The sequence below is a fragment of the Zophobas morio genome, unplaced genomic scaffold (genome assembly GCF_036711695.1).
Source record: "Zophobas morio isolate AGI-343-1 ecotype UQ-CSIRO unplaced genomic scaffold, CSIRO_AGI_Zmor_V1 ptg000028l, whole genome shotgun sequence".
In the NCBI taxonomy this organism is placed as follows: domain Eukaryota; kingdom Metazoa; phylum Arthropoda; class Insecta; order Coleoptera; family Tenebrionidae; genus Zophobas; species Zophobas morio.
Genome location: NW_026972133.1, coordinates 84000 through 101049, shown reverse-complemented (window position 1 = coordinate 101049; position 17050 = coordinate 84000). Strand labels below are relative to the sequence as shown.

The 17050-nt window shown below is 31.5% G+C and overlaps 1 protein-coding gene across 1 annotated transcript; it reads right to left on the bottom strand.

Moving 5' to 3' along the window:
* Positions 1-3313: 3313 nt before the first annotated feature.
* Positions 3314-16808, bottom strand: LOC135136929 (aromatic-L-amino-acid decarboxylase). The gene is made up of 6 exons (XM_064066413.1): positions 16488-16808; positions 9634-9754; positions 9470-9583; positions 9167-9416; positions 8957-9105; positions 3314-4167 (listed from the first exon to the last, which is right to left on the bottom strand). The coding sequence occupies exons 1-6, from the start codon at positions 16565-16567 to the stop codon at positions 3454-3456; spliced, it is 1428 nt and encodes a 475-aa protein (XP_063922483.1). The 5' UTR covers positions 16568-16808; the 3' UTR covers positions 3314-3453.
* Positions 16809-17050: the final 242 nt, after the last annotated feature.

Here is a 17050-nt window from a genome sequence, read left to right as displayed (position 1 = left end):
CGTTAAAGATGATTTTTTCGAACAATGATGAGGCAAGAGTATACTAAAATCTAACGTTAAAAATCCCAATAAACAAAATCACTTTCGCCCGGATTTGACTACACGGCAAAGACAATCCAATTCTTCCATAATTGAGAAATTTAAGGAAAGAAAATCGCGTGGAGAGAACGACATTGCACTGACCTATAGGAACAATATGGCATTGATTACACGGAGGAATGAAGGCAGAAGTCAAGCAAAAAACGAATACATTTTTATTTTCACAATGTTGGGGGTTTAAATACTAAGATTCATGATTTTTCAAATAGAGTTAATACGAGTGTTTACGATGTTATTATAATAATAGAATCTTGGTTGACACATGAAGTTTCCGATGTAGAACTAGGTTTATCTAATTTTAACATATTTCGTACTGATCGTAGTTTTAGTGTTAATGGTAAAGTTAGAGGTGGTGGTGTACTGGTGGCTGTAAAAAAAGATATATGTTCCTCAACTATCTTTATAGGTCAATCAGTAGAAAGTATTTACCTTCGTCTTCAGTTTTAGGAATTTAACTTTATTGTGGGAGGCGTCTATATTCCTCCTGGTTCTGCGAAAGTTATTTATAAGAACCACTGTGATGATTTAGAAAATATTTTTAACAAATACCCTGAGTCCAAATATATTATTGCAGGGGATTTTAATTTACCTAATATAAAGATTGATGACAATATGTTTATGTCGTGTGCAGGGCCAAGGAGCAATTTTGATATAATCAGTGGATTGTATTCGTTTTTAAACATGAACCAAATTAATATGATCCCAAATGAAAGAGGCGTCTTTCTTGATCTAATTTTTTCTAATATTAAGGATATAGAAATTAACGAAGCTATGGATCTGTTATCGAATGTAAATTTTCATCATATTCCTTATATGTGGTCTGTATCTTGTATAGCAGATGCTCCCTTACTCTTGGAGAAGTATGTTTTTGATTTTGGTAATGGAGATTATCACTCACTTAATAATTTTTTGGCATCTGTGGACTGGACGTCTTGTTTCAGTAATAAAAATGTTGATACTAAAGTCTCGATATTCTATGACATTTTGTTTACAGGCATTAATTACTATATTCCAAAGAAAACGATTAAATCTGGGAGTTCTTATCCGATATGGTTTAACAGGGATCTTAAAAATTTGTGCTATCAGAAAAGGCTCGCTCATTTTAAATATAAATTGTGTGGCAAATTAGTAGATTATCTTAACTTCAAGTCGATTCGATCTCGCTGTAAGACCCTTAATGAAAATTTATATTCTTTGTACATTGCCCAAGTTGATGTTAGTGTTACATCTAACCCAAATTATTTTTGGAAATATACTCGTAATAAGAACAAGGATAATGGGATTCCTAATTACATGTCATTAAAAGATAAGAAAGCGGACAATGGAGCAGATATTTCCAATCTGTTTGCGGAATATTTTTCTACAGTCTATGTTACTGATCCCACAACAAATTTACAAAATAATAATTCACCTAATTTAAAAGTCTTTGATAGTGGATTAAAGGTAACATTATTGGATGTTTTTCAAAATATTAGCAATCTTAAATCTTCTTATTCCTGTGGCCCCGACAGTGTTCCAAGTATGCTTATAAAAAAATGCATTTGTACTTTGGCTGTTCCACTGTTTCTATTGTTTGAATCATCCCTTATGGAATCCAAAGTTCCTGATGTTTGGAAGTGTACTTATGTGTCTCCGATTTTTAAATCGGGAGCACGAACCAAAGTAGAAAACTATAGAGGGGTGAGCAACCAATCAGTAATCCCCAAAATTTTAGATTACATTATTGCGAAACAACTACAGTGGTCTTCTTCTTCGATTTTATCTACTCATCAACATGGGTTTTGTAAAGGTAAATCTTCTCTTACAAACTTATTGTCTTACTACGTGTTTCTTAATAATTCATTTCAAGTAAGGTCTCAAGTGGATTCCATTTACACCGACTTTGCAAAAGCCTTTGATAGGGTCAGTCATCACATTCTGATCTCTAAACTGAGTCAACTAGGGTTTAACAGTTCCACTGTAGATTGGTTGTTTTCGTTTTTATCGGGCAGACGTCAACAAATTAGAATTGGCAATTTTATATCCCGCAGTTTTGAAGTTACTTCTGGTGTACCTCAGGAATCACACTGTGGTCCAATATTATTTTTGCTGTTTGTCAATGATCTACAATTTTGTTTCAAATATTCTAATTTTTTACTTTACGCTGATTACTTGAAAATTTTTAAACTTATTAAATCTCCTCAGGATGCGTTGGAATTACAATCTGATTTAAATAGCGTATATAACTGGTGTAATCGGAATCAATTGTTTTTAAATACTGATAAATATTATGTTATAACATTCTGTAAAGTAAAAAATTTATACCAACATACCTATAGAATAAATGACAGTGTCTTGAAGGTAGTAAATGAAATAAAAGACCTCGGTGTGGTGTTTGATTCAAAATTGTCTTTTAAATCTCATTACGATTATATTTTCAAAAAGTCAATGAACATGTTGGGTTTTGTATGGCCATGTTACTGTCACATGTTATCTACATTCTCTTTAAAGACACTTTACTGTTCCCTCGTACGTTCGCATTTGGAATATTGTTCACCAATATGGTTTCCCTTTTATAAGACGGATAATGATTATTTGGAAAGAATTCAAAAGAAGTTTCTTAGATGTTTGGAGTTCCGAATGCATTGGCCCCACCATAAAGGCCAATACGAGATCATCACCAATTTCATAAACCTGCCTTCTTTGCATACAAGGAGGATACTGTCGGATGGTTGCCTTTTACATGGTATCATAAATGCTCATATTGTTAGCCCTAAAATATTATCACAATTGGATTTCTATGTTCCCGATCCTTCGGTTTGTAACACACGCAGTGTAAACATTTTTAGAGTCCATTCTTCGTTAAAAACAAATTTTGCTTTTAATAATCCAATTAATAGACTAATGGAACTTGGAAACAAATTTGCATCCATAGAAAAGTTTGATCTTTTCCAGAATTCAAAACATATATTCAGACGTGAATTCCTTTCTATTCTTAACAATAATTGCCGTTAATTTTGCTCATGAGTTATGTCTAAGTCAGTGTTAGGTTAGATATAAGTTAGATATAAGTGCTTATATGTTTCTGTCTTTTTGTACATTTATTTAGTTTATCTGTGTAAATTGGAGTAATCCGTAACATGATTAATAAATAAATAAATAAATAAATAAATAAATAATGTAGAATGGAATTTTACTATTTTTTGGTACTCATGAGTAGTAATAAAACAAAAACTCTGCTGCTTAATCTTTATTTTTGGTAAATCTTGGTCCATGTCTTTTTGGTCTTTCATGTCAACAACAAATACCTTAAATAACAACTAAAATAAATACTTTATACACACACTACGCCCTAACGCCCTAATTTCCAGCCCTTCACTTCTTCAAAACCTCATCAGCCGCCTCCTTCACCTCCTTCCACGACACATCAATATCCTCCTTCTCCGTATACCTCGAGCAGATCGCCAACCTCAAAAAATAAACATCCCTGATCTTCGACGGCACCAGGTGGATCACCCCTCTGCCGTTCAACCTCTTCAACAGCGCCTCGTTCACCTCGTTGGACGCCTTCAACCTGAAGCAAACCAGCCCCAAGACGACCTCTTCGGTGATTTCGAACCTCTCGTCGGACACCACCAGCGACTCGAAGTAGTGGGCCAGCTCCACGTGTTTCCGGATGTGGGTTTGCAGGTTCTCGATTCCGTAGAGTCTGAGCACGAACCACAGCTTCAGAGCGCGGAATCGGCGTCCGAGGGGGATCTGCCAGTGGCGGTAGTCGGGGGCGGCGCCTTGCTGCTCGTGCTTCAGGTAGAGGGGGTCCACGTTGAAGGCGTCCACGAGCCAGTTGGGCTCCTTGAGCCACATGGTGGAGCAGTCGAAGTTGACCAGGAGCCACTTGTGGGGGTTGAAGTTGAAGGAGTCGGCGCGCTCGATGCCGGTCATGAGGTAGCGGAACTCGGGGCAGATGAAGGCGGAGCCGGCGTAGGCGGCGTCCACGTGGAGCCAGACGGAGTTGTCGTTGCAGACGGGGCCGATTTCTTGGAGGTTGTCGAAGGTGCACGAGGAGGTGGTGCCGAGGGTGGCCACAACCTGGAAAAGTAAGTTAAGGTGGTATCATTCAGAAAAACTAAGAAAATTCACAAAATTGAACGAAATATCCAAAAATTGGGAAATTAAAAAACTGAAAAATTGGGAAATCGAAAATCCGAAAAACTGCAAACCTAAAGAATCGAAAAATTGAAAAATCTGGAGCCTGAAAAATCGAAAAATTGAGGAACTGAAAAACTGAAAAATCGAAACCTTCGCAAGTCGAAAATGGGAAAACCAAAAAATAGATTAATCGAAAAATCGGAAAACTGAAAATTTAGCAACGTCAAAATTTGAAAAATTGTAAAATAGGAATACTGAAGAGCTGGAAAATCAAAAAATTCAGAAATCGAAAAATCTAAAATTTAAAACATTGAACAATTGAAATATCGCAAAATTGAAAAATGGAGAAATCGAAACTCAAAGTTTTAGAAAAATTGAAAAATCGGATAACTGAAAAATCGAAACATCGAAAAATTGGAAAATCGTAAAACCGAGAAATCCAAAAATCGAAACATCGAGGAATAGAAAAAAATTGAGAAATTGATAAATTGAGAAATCGAGCAATCAAAACATCCAAAGATCTGAATTCGATAAATCGAGAAATAAAAAAAATTGAAAAAGTTGGAAAAAAAATTAGTACAAAACTGTCAAAAATTTGAGAAATCTAAAGTTTAACGAAAAATTGAAAATTCAAAAAGTAAAAAAGGGGTGGAAACCCAAAAACTGCAAACTCAAAAATTTAAAAATTGGAAAATGGACGAATTAGAATCGATTGGCCTGAAAATTTGAAAAATTGAATAAACGAAAAATTGGAAAATCGAAAGAAACAACAAAAATTAAGGAAGTGAAAAACAAAAAATCGTGATATAAAATCGAGAAAATCAAAAATAAAAAATCAGGAAAATGCAAAATAAAAATCGGGGAGTTGAACAATTGAGCAGACGGAAAATTGAAAAACGACAAAATTAAAAATCGAGAATGTGAAAAAAGGAAATTTGAGAAATTGTAATATTGAAAAATTGGAAAATTTGGAAGTCGACAAATTGTAAAATTGAAAAATCAAAATAAAAAAAAGGAAAAGTTTATAATAAAAACTTAGAAAATGTACAAAGTGAAAATCAAACTTCAAAATTTGAAGAAAAATTGCTAAAAACTTGAAAATTTGAAAAATTTAATAAAAGAAAAATTGTAAAATCGAAAGAAACAACAAAAAATAAAGGAAATCAAAAAAAGGAAAATTGTGATATAAAATCTAAAAAGTGAAAATTAAAAAATCGGGAAAATGAAAAATAAAAATCGGAAACAAAAAATTGGAAAAGGGAAAAATGAAAAATTGCCAAATTGAAAAACTGATGCAAACCGAAAAATTGAAGGAACGAAAAATCGAAAACTTTGGAAGTCGAGAAATTGTAAAATTGAAAAATCAAAAATAAAAAACGAAAAATTACAAAATGAAAACTTGAAAAATCTTAAGAATCGAAAAAGTGAAAAATAAAAAAAAAAGAAATATGTATTATGAAATAGAAATATTTAAAATTAAAGAAATTGGAAAATCGGAAGAATGGAAATCCAAAAACTAAAATAAAGGAAATGAAGAAACGGACAATTGTGATATAAATCGAGAAAATAAAAATTAAAAATTCGCCACACTGAAAAATAAAAATCGGGAACATGAAAAATTGTGGAAACGAAAAATTGAGAAACTGAAAATTCGAAAAATCCAAGAAACGAAAAATTGAACTATCGAAAGAAACAACAAAAAATAAAGGAATTGAAAAAATGAAAATTAATGACATAAAATCGAGAAAGTGAAAATTAAAAAATCGGGAAAATGAAAAATAAAAATCGAGACTTGAAAAATTGAGGAAACGAAAAATTGAAAATGACAAAAATTAAAAACTGAGAATGTGAAAAATCGAAAATAGAGAAACCGTAATATCGCAAAAATTGCAAAATTAAAAAATTGCAAATCGAAAAATTGAAAAATTTAGAAGTCAAGGAACTGTAAAATTGAAAAATCAAAAATAAAAAATCGAACAACTTTATGATGAAAACTTGAAAAATGTCAAAAGTGAAAATCAAACATGAAAATTTGAAGAAACGAAAATTTGAAAAATCGACGAAATTCAAAAACTTAGACAATCAAAACATCGAAACATCCGAATCTCGATAAATCGAGTTCTCAAAAAATTGAAAACTCGAAAAATTCACAAATCGAAATATGTATAAAACAGTCGAAAATTGAAAAATCTAAAGTTTAAAAAACGAAAAACTGAAGAATTGAAGAACTGAGAAATCTAAACTGCGAATTCGAGAAACGGTAAAATAAAAAAAAAAAATCGAAAAATCGGAAAACTGAAAATTTACCAACGTCAAAATTTTAAAAATTGTAAAATAGAAATATTGAAGAACTGGAAAATCAAAAAATCCAGAAATCGAAAAATCTAAAATTCAAAACATTGAACAATTGAAATATCGCAAAATTGAAAAATGGAGAAATCCAAACATCAAACAATCAAAAAAGAAAAATTCGAAAATCTAAAACTTAAAAATCGAAAAACTGAAAAATCGACAATTCGAATCTCCAGAATTAAAAAAAATTTAAAAATCTAATAACTGAAAAATCAAAACATCGAAAAATTGGAAAATCGAAAACCGAGAAATACAAAAATCGACACATCGAAAAATAGAAAAAAATTGAGAAATTGAGCAAACAAAAGATCCAAACATCTGAATTCGATAAATCGAGAAAAAAAAATTGAAAAATTAAAAAAAAAAAAAATTAAAACATCGAAATGTTGAAAAAAAAACTAAGAAATCGAAGTACAAAGCTGTCGAAAATTTGAGAAATCTAAAGTTTAACGAAAAATTGAAATGCCAAAAAGTAAAAAAGGGGTGGAAACCCAAAAACTGCAAATTGAAAAATTTTAAAATTGGAAAATCGGCGAATTGGAATCGATCGTCCTGAAAATTTGAAAAATTGAACAAACGAAAAATTGGAAAATCGAAAGAAACAACAAAAATTAAGGAAATGAAAAAACAAAAATTGTGATATAAAATCAAGAAAATGAAAAATAAAAAATCAGGAAAATGCAAAATAAAAATCGGCGAGTTAAAAAATTGAGGGGACGGAAAATTGAAAAAAGGCACAATTAAAAATCGAGAATGTGAAAAATGGGAAAATGAGAAATTGTAATATTGAAAAATTGGAAAATTTGGAAGTCGACAAATTGTAAAATTGAAAAATCAAAAATAAAAAACGAAAAATTACAAAATGAAAACTTGAAAAATCTTAAGAATCGAAAAAGTGAAAAATCAACAAAAAGGAACATGTATTATGAAATAGAAATATTTAAAATTAAAAAAATTGGAAAATCAGAAGACTGGAAATCCAAAAACTGCAAAGTGAAAAATTTAAAAATTGAAAAATGGACGAACTGAAAATTCAAAGCCTGAAAATTTCAAAAATTGAACAAATGAAAAATTGTAAAATCGAAAAAAAACATAGAAAATAAAGGAAATGAAAAAACGGACAATTGTGATATAAATCGAGAAAATAAAAATTAAAAATTCGCCACACTGAAAAATAAAAATCGGGAACATGAAAAATTGTGGAAACGAAAAATTGAGAAACTGAAAATTCGAAAAATCCAAGAAACGAAAAATTGAAAAATCGAAAGAAACAACAAAAAATAAAGGAATTGAAAAAATGAAAATTTATGACATAAAATCGAGAAAATGAAAATTAAAAAAATCGAGAAAATGAAAAATAAAAATCGAGAACTTGAAAAATTGAGGAAACGAAAAACTGAAAATGACAAAAATTAAAAACTGAGAATGTGAAAAATCGAAAAATGAGAAACTGTAATATCGAAAAATTGTAAAATAAAAAAATTGCAAATCAAAAAATTGAAAAATTTAGAAGTCAAAATCAAACGTGAAAATTTGAAGAAACGAAAATTTGAAAAATCGAAAGATTAAAAATTGAAAAACTTAAAATTCGAAAAAGTAAAAAATAAAAAATAATAAATATGTATTGTAAAATCGAAATATTGAAAATTAAAGAAACGGAAAAATTGGAAGACTGGAAACCCAAAAACTGCAATTGAAAAATTTTAAACGTGGAAAATCATGGAATTGAAAAATGAAAGCCTGAAAATTTGAAAAATTGAATAAATAAAGAATTGTAAATCAAAAAAAAAACAACAAAAAAAATCAAGGAAATAAAGAAACCAAAAAATGTGTTATAAAATGGAGAAACATCGAGAAAACAAAATTAGTCATTCGCCAGATGGATCTTTTTAGTGCGTTATCAGCAAAAAAGTCTCTAAATCGAATCTTACAATTATCTGACAAAACTGGATATGTTATACCGAACTTCAAGAGAAAAGTGTACGTTGTAACAGCAATGTAAATGTCGTCATTTTTGCATGTTTTTACCTTTTTTTTACAAAGAAAACAGAACCGAAAATCAAATTTTAATATAAGAGGGACAAAATATGTCTAATAAGGATTGTTAAGAAAAAAAACTATCGTCCTAAGTCAATTTCTCTCGTTTTTACAGGACATTTCAACGCCTCTGCAAACCATGCGTGTATAACTGGTTGCCTACATCAAATAAAAATCGTTCAAAACCGCTGAAATGTGCAACCCGGTTGCACCATGACGCAACAATTTCGCAACATTTGTGTAAATACGATAAAATATCCACCAAGAAACTGTAATATGGTCAAGGTCCGGTCGATTAGAAACTGATTTTTAACGAGAGAGAGAGAGTAATGACACTTACGTAAAATGGAATAAGGCCGGCTTCACGGTCTTCCTTGATGGCTGCCTCTAAAGTCGCCCCTCTCAAACTGTTCTTCTCGTCGGGCTGCAAACCCCTCAATTTAATGCCCCCAAGCAGCCCCGCGCGCTCCACCGACGAGTGGCTCTGGCCTGCAAAAGTTTATACTTCTCATAAGCAAAACATCCGACACCTTAGTGTTCAAAAACTCACTCGAAGTATATCCGACCAATTTCGCAACGATATCGGCATCGTTCAATTCCGGCTTCTCTTTCTTAATCGCGGCAATCGTCCGCGCCTTGGCCCCCAGCAGCGCCACCAAAGTGGCCTCACTAGCGGTGCCCTGGATCACGCCGCCGCCCTTGCCCCCCGAGCAGGCGAGGAACTCCTTAGGAAGTCCAATCATCTTTCCCAGCCAATCCAGCATCACGACCTCGAGCTCTGTGCACGCAGGGCTAGCGATCTGGAAGGCGAATTTCCGGATTTCCAAAGGATAAAAGGCTCAAGGATAATTACCCAAGTGAAGCCGATGCATGCGATCGCTCCGCTGAGGATGTCGGCGACGATGGCCGGGTACGAATTGGCCGTCGGAAAATAAGCGTGGAATCTGGGTGAATGCCAGTGTGTCACCTGCAATTGTTCGGATTAGTGGTGGTCGGGGAGCGGTTCCGGGTAATTACTCCGGGCATGATGACGCGCTCGATGTCAGCCATCACGTCCTCCCACTTGTCGCCTTTTTGGGGGGCGCTGTCCGGGATGAGGGGGCGGAGGTAGCCGGGCTCCACGCTGGGGAGGACGCGTCTGGAACAAAGAGTCGGATGATAAATTAAAAATCGTTTTTCAGATTTAGTAAGCTCTGAACAAAAAATCTTGAATTGTGTTAATTAATTTATAATCTTGGCTTTCTAACTGTTTAAAAAACGCGATTTAAATTCTTGCGCTTTTTGTCTATGTGCTATAAAATTATGTTGTAATTGACGTTGTATTTTGTAATAAAATGTCTGATTATCTGTGCTTGTTTTTGAAATAGAATCCTCGACTTATCCTTGAAGGTTTTATAAATCTGAATAATATCGCCTTGCAAATACGTATTTATAAAAACCTTTCTAACCTTATCGGGTGCTCTCAATAGTTGAAATATGGGTACCAACACACTTAATATTTTTGTTAATTGATTCAGAAGTTAGTTGACGTTGCGGAGCCTTAGTTATTATGCCAAGGATTGTTAAGGGTTAATTAATAAAACTTGCTCTGCACTTGAAAATAGCTAATAATTGTCTGTCGATTTTCGTAATATTTTTTGTGATTGTATAACCTCAGGCACCCTGAAGAAGCAAAAATAAAAATTTGCGAAACGTCTTCTGAAAACTACTTTCGAATTTATTTTCTGCTTTAAAATCGAGCAAAGTCTAATTACAAAAGTATTACTGATACTGAATTTTTTATTTCAATTTTTTTAGATTAGGTACTAGTTTGAACCGTAGAAACGTTTTCAGTTTTTTAAGCCAAGTATTTACAAATATTGCCAACGATTTTCTGCAAATATTTAAAAAAATCTGTGAGGAAATTTGCAAAGAACCTGCCTCGCATATACACTATCACAAGTATTTTTTAAAAAATGAAACATAATTTTATATCTACGTTTAATTAAGTAGATTAAATTAATTAGAATAAATCGCTTGGTATATTTTTTGGAACACCTGCGTAATCTACACTAAAAAATAAAAGAACATTTTATGGCAATTCTATATTTTTAAATTTCAAATTGACAATTTGAAGAAACTTTCAAACTTTGTGCTACTAATCTTAGATCAACCAGGATTTTTTATAGTTGATGTTAAAATCAGTGATATATATTTTTTTATTTTTAAAGGTTCATTCTTAACATTTTCATATTTTTTTAATTTTTCCGTCTGTCTGTCGTCTGTCATCTGTCTGTGTCGATTTTTATTAGATAGATAATTCCCGAAATTGTAATATTTTAATGAGCGAGTCTGGAAAAATGGAAGAAGAAATGAGGCCGAAACTAACTTCTGGAGGTCCAAATCCATAAGTTTGGAAAATTGTAGAAAATTGTCCGAAATTATTACTGAAAAATTTTATTTTTGAAAAATTTGCCAAATAAAAAAATCTGAGACATAGATTTCGTCGTGCTGATTCCAAAAACATAGCTTATTTATGCCCTGGGGATAAAATTAAAAATTTTCGACTTGAAAATATATTTTTTTTAAATCCAAAAAATTTGCAATGTTTTACGGAACGATTCTGGAAAAATAGAAGTACCTATCGAAGAAATGAGGACGAAACTAAGGTCGAAATAAACAAGAAAATGTCTTACGAAAATTCTTACAAATTGACCGAAATTTTTATAGGGAGGTTTTCTGAAAAATTTTGATCTTGAAAAATTTCCCAAAAAACAAAAAATTCTGGCATATACATTTCATGATGCTGATTCCAAAAACATAGCGTGTTTATTCTCTTGGGGTACCTAATATAATAAAAAAATTGGCTTGAAAACAATTTTTTTTTAATCAAAAATATAATATTTTAGTGAGTAATTCTGGAAAGGACCTATTCAAGAAATGAAGACGAAACCAACTTCTGGAGGTCGAAATACATAAGAAAATGTATGATGAAATTACGAAAATTGTTGAAAATTGGCCGAAATTTTTATAGGGAAATTTTTTGAAAAATTTTGATTTTAAAAAATTTGGTAAAAAATTTTGTCATATAGATTCCGTCATGCTGATTTCAAAAACATAACCCTGTTTATGCTCCGGGATAAGACTAAAAATTTTCGGTTTAAAACTCTCTTTCTTTTAATCCAAAATTTTACAACAGTCTAGTAATTCTGGAAAAATGGAACAATCGCAGGAATGGAGTCACAACTAATTTTAATAATATTAGTGAATAATTCTGGAAAAATGGAAGAAACTATCGAAAAAATAAGGACAAAACTAACTTCTGGCGGTCGAAATCCATATATCTTTAGTTAAATTACGAAAATTGTTGAAAATTGGCCAAAATTGTACAATATGGGAATTTTTTGAAAAATTTTGATTTCAACAAATTTGCCAAAAAAGAACAAAAAAAATCGGGCATGTAGATTTCGTCGTGCTGATTCCAAAAATATAGCGTGTTAATGCTCCCAGAGTAAGATTAAAAATTTTCGGATTGAAAATATATTTTTTTTAATCCAAAAAATACAGGATTTTAGTGAATAATTTTGGAAAAATAGAAGGAGCTATCTAAGAAATAAGACCGAAACAAACTTCTGGAGGTCGAAATCCATAAGAAAATGTCTTTAGTTAGACTTCGAAAATTGAAGAAAATCTGTCAAAATTTCTAATTATACCTATTGGAATTTTTTGAAAAATATTGATCATAAAAAATTTGCTAACAAAAGCTTAAAAAAATCCGGCATGTAGATTTCGTCGTGGTGATTGCAAAAACATAGCGTCTTTATGTTCTCAGAATAAGATTAATACAAATTTTCGGTTTGAAAATATATTTTTTAAATCAAAAAAATGGAAGGAGCTATCCAAAGAATGAGGACAAAACTAATTTCTGGCGATCGAAATCCATAAAGAAATTTATCTTTAGTTAAATTACGAAAATTATTGAAAATTGGGTGAAATTTTTATAGGGACATCTTTAAAAAAATTTGATTTTAAGAAATTTTCCAAAAAAAAACAAAAAAATTTCGGACATGCAGATTTCGTCATGCTGATTCCACAAACATAGCGTGTTGATGCTCTCAGAGCAAGAGTAAAAATTTTCGATTTGAAAATATATTTTTTTAATCCAAAAAAAAAAACAGAACTTTAGTGAATGTTTTTGGAAAAATAGAAGGAGCTATCTAAGAAATGAAACCGAAACTAACTTGTGGAGGTCACAATCCATAAGAAAATGTCTTTAGTTAAACTTCGAAAGTTGTAGAAAATTGGCCAAAATTTCTAAATACAGGGTTATTCAGCTAAGATGACCGATTTATGATTTTATAATAGGCAACCCAAACTACCGATTCCACCTGAATCTGGATTACAAAAAATGTTTCAAAATTATATTGTATCAAAGTTTGCTAAATGTATAGAAACGTCAGTGTTGGGAAGTTTTTGAAAAATTTTGATTTCAAGAAATTTGCCAAAAAAAGCCTAAAAAAACTGGCATGTAGATTTTGTTGTGCTGATTCCAAAAATATAGCGTGTTATGCTTTCAGAATTCAGAGTAAGATTAATAAATATTTTCAGTTTGAAAATATATTTTTTTAAATCCAAAAAATGCACGATTTTAGCGAATAACTTTGGAAAAATATAAGGAGCTATCTAAGAAATGAAACCGAAACGAACTTGTGGAGGTCGAAATCCATAAGAAAATGTTATTAGTTAAATTTCGAAAATTGTAGAAAATCGACCAAAATGTTTATGAGGAAATATTTTGAAAAATTTTGATGGTAAAAAATTTGCCAAAAAAAACAAAAAAATCTGGATATTGATTTCGTCGTGCTGATTTCAAAAACATAGCGTGTTTATACTCTCAGAGTAAGATTAATAATAATTTTCGGTTTGAAAATACATATATATTTTTTTTTAATCCAAAAATGCAGGAATTTAGTGAATAATTCTGGAAAATTAGAAGAAATCTAAGAAACGAGACCAAAACTAACTTGTCGAGGTCGAAATTCACAACAAAATGTCTAGTTAAATTTCGAAAATTGTCGAAAATCGGACGAAATGTTTATAGGGATTGAAAAATTTTGTTTATGAAAAATTTGCCAAAAAAACAAAAACAATAAATTCTAGCATGTAAATTTCGTCGTGTTGAATCCAAAATAATAATATTAAGCTCTCGGGGTAAGATTAAAAATTTTCTCTGTGAAAATAATTTTTTTCAAAATCCAAAAAATTGTAATATTATAGAGAGTGATTCTGCAAAAATGGAAGGAGCTATCGAAGAAATGAGGATGAAACTAACTTCTGGAAGATGAAATCCATAAGAAAATGTCTTTGGTTAGATTTCGACTTTTTGAAAAATTGATAAATTTTCATTTTGAAAAATTTGCCAAAAAAAGCGCAAAAAATTCTGACATGTAGATTTCGTCATGCTGAATCCAAATCCATAACGTATTTATGCTCTCCGGGTGAGATTTAAAATTTTTTTGGAAGATTCTATCGAAGAAATGAGAACAAAACTAACTTCTGGAAGTCGAGATGTATAAGAAAATGTTTTTGGTTAGATTTTGATAATTGTCAAAAATTGGCGGAAACATTTTTTGAAAAATCTGAAAAATTTTCATTTTGAAAAATTGGCCAAAAAACCCAAAAAATTCTGGCATGTAGAGTTCGTCGTGCTGAATCCAAAATTACAACGTATTTATTATCTCGGTGTGAGGTTTATTAAAATCTTCGGCCTGAAAATCAATTTTTTCAAAATCCAAAAAATTGCAATATTTTAGGAAGGGATTCCGGAAAAATGGAAGGAGCTATCGAAGAACTGAGGACAAATTTAACTTCTGGAAATCGAAATTCATAAGAAAATGTCTTTGGTTGGATTTTAACAATTGTCGAAAATTGGGGGAAATATTTTTCGGAAAATTGAAAAATTTTCATTTTGAAAAATTTGCCAAAAAAAAACAAAAAATTCTGATATGTAGATTTCGTCGTGCTGAATCCAACACCATAACGTATTCAGGATCTCGAGATAAGATTTAAAATTAATTTTTTCAAAATCGATAAAAATTGCAATATTTTAAGAAGCGATTCCGGAAAAATGGAAGATTCTATCGAAGAAATGAGGCCAAATCCAACTTCTGGAAGTCGAGATGTATAAGAAAATGTTTTTGGTTAGATTTTGGTAATTGTCAAAAATTTATGGAAATATTTTTTGAAAATTCTGAAAAATTTTTATTTTGAAAAATTTGCCAAAAAACCCAAAAAATTCTGGCATGTAGATTTCGTCGTGCTGAATCCAAAATTATAACGTATTTATTTTCTCGGTGTGAGATTTATTAAAATCTTCGGTCTGAAAATCAATTTTTTCAAAATCCAAAAAATTGCAATATTTTAGGAAGCCATTCTGGAAAAATGGAAGGAGCTATCGAAGAACTGAGGACAAATTTAACTTCTGGAAGTCGAAATTCATAAGCAAATGTCTTTGGTTGGATTTTAACAATATTCGAAAATTGGGCGAAATATTTTTTGGAAAATTGAAAAATTTTCATTTTGAAAAATTTGCCAAAAAAAAAACAAAAAATTCTGATATGTAGATTTCGTCGTGCTGAATCCAAAACCATAACGTATTCAGTCTCTCGAGGTAAGATTTAAAATTTTCGGTCTGAAAATTAATTTTTTCAAAATCCAAAAAAATTTATAGAATATTTTAGGAAGCGATTTTGGAAAAATGTAAGGAGCTATCAAAGAAGTGAAACTAACTTCTGGAAGCCGAAATATTTTGTGAAGAATTGGAAAATTTAGAATTTGGAAAACTTGCAAAAATAACATAAAATCCAGGTATAAAGACTAGAAATCGAAATCCACAAGAAAATATATTTCGTTAAATTTCAAAAATTGTCTAAAATCGGCCGAAATTTTTATAGGGGTAGGATAGAAAAATTTTGTTTTTAAAAAATATATTTAAAAACACAAAAAATTCTGGCTTATAAATTTCGTTGTGATTAAAAAAAAATTTCGGCTTGAAAATCAATTTTTTGTGTTGACTTTGTACCACCCTCAGCGTTCAAATTTTTGGAAAAAATCGACATTCTACATCCAATCGAAATTTTGTTATTGAAAAACTATTACAGATAAACCTAAGACAACATTTTGAATTGTATTTATTTCTAAGACAAAATGATAACACTGTCAAATAAGAAGGTTATCGTTGTTAAAAAGCTTTGCCATTTATCATCACATAATTTATGTAAAACCGTGACAAATAAAATCGGCTAACACAAAATGAGATAAAATTTTGCCAGCAAAGTTCAATAGCTGATAGAAGAACAATTACAAAATAAAAGAAAACGTTATATGCATATTTAATGAAGCACAGAATAGCGTGAAGAATTCACTGTTAATGCAAATTTTAAACTCGTTACGAATTAATTGTTATGAACTCGAAACGTATTACTTTATTATTATTATTATTACTACTAAGTTCAATAAAAATTGTTAAGGTTACCATGAAAGTGTATCGATTATTATAAGTAAAAAACCCATTTATCTAAAATTATAATTTAAAATGAATGATCTCTTTCAATGTAAGTATTATTAACTACAGGTAATAACAAAAGAATTAAAGAATAATTACAATACTAATAATTGCTTCATAAATACTCCTAGTAATTATGGGAATTTTGCAGCACCACGAAATTTGTATTTTTATTTTCACCGATTACGATCCTATTCACGAACAAAACGACCCCCAATCCTTCGGCAATAACGAAACAAAGCCCACAATGAAACCTCTTTTGTCATGCTATTGCAAACCCAAATAAACAAATCGCCGCTAAACTCGAGGTCACACCACTTTTACTCACCTGTCTCTTATATTCTCAAGATAGCCAGAAACGTAATCTATCATCTCCTTCGCGAAATCCTTGAACTGATTAGCTTCCATCTCGATAACTGATCCTGCCGAAGCAACAGGAGTCAACCAGCACGAATCACTGCAAAGCACTCACAGAGTCAATCCAACGGTGGCTCGGGCCTTTAAATCTGTGACAAGAGAAGTGGGGCCACCTCTGATATCGATCACAGAACCCCTTCACCGGGCTTCGCCAGCACCAAACACTATTATATTCGATAAAATTGAATTTCGTCGACTGAATTTCGCCTCGAGAAGACTCCGACTTATCTAATCGGAGCGTATCCGGACGGATTTAACTCTAAGTCGAAGATAAGGAGTCCAGTGGCGTCCGAAGACGCTCATTATCGCCGATTACCGCGAAAGTGGTCTGGGCTGGCCGGCGTGGATCCCCGGTGACGTCACGGATGGGTTAACCCAGCGCTCGCTGGAAGTGAATGCGATTTATCGCTTCTTTGGAAAAAATGGCACTTATTTGAAATTATGCGGCTACACCTTCGGATCAAACCATAAGTC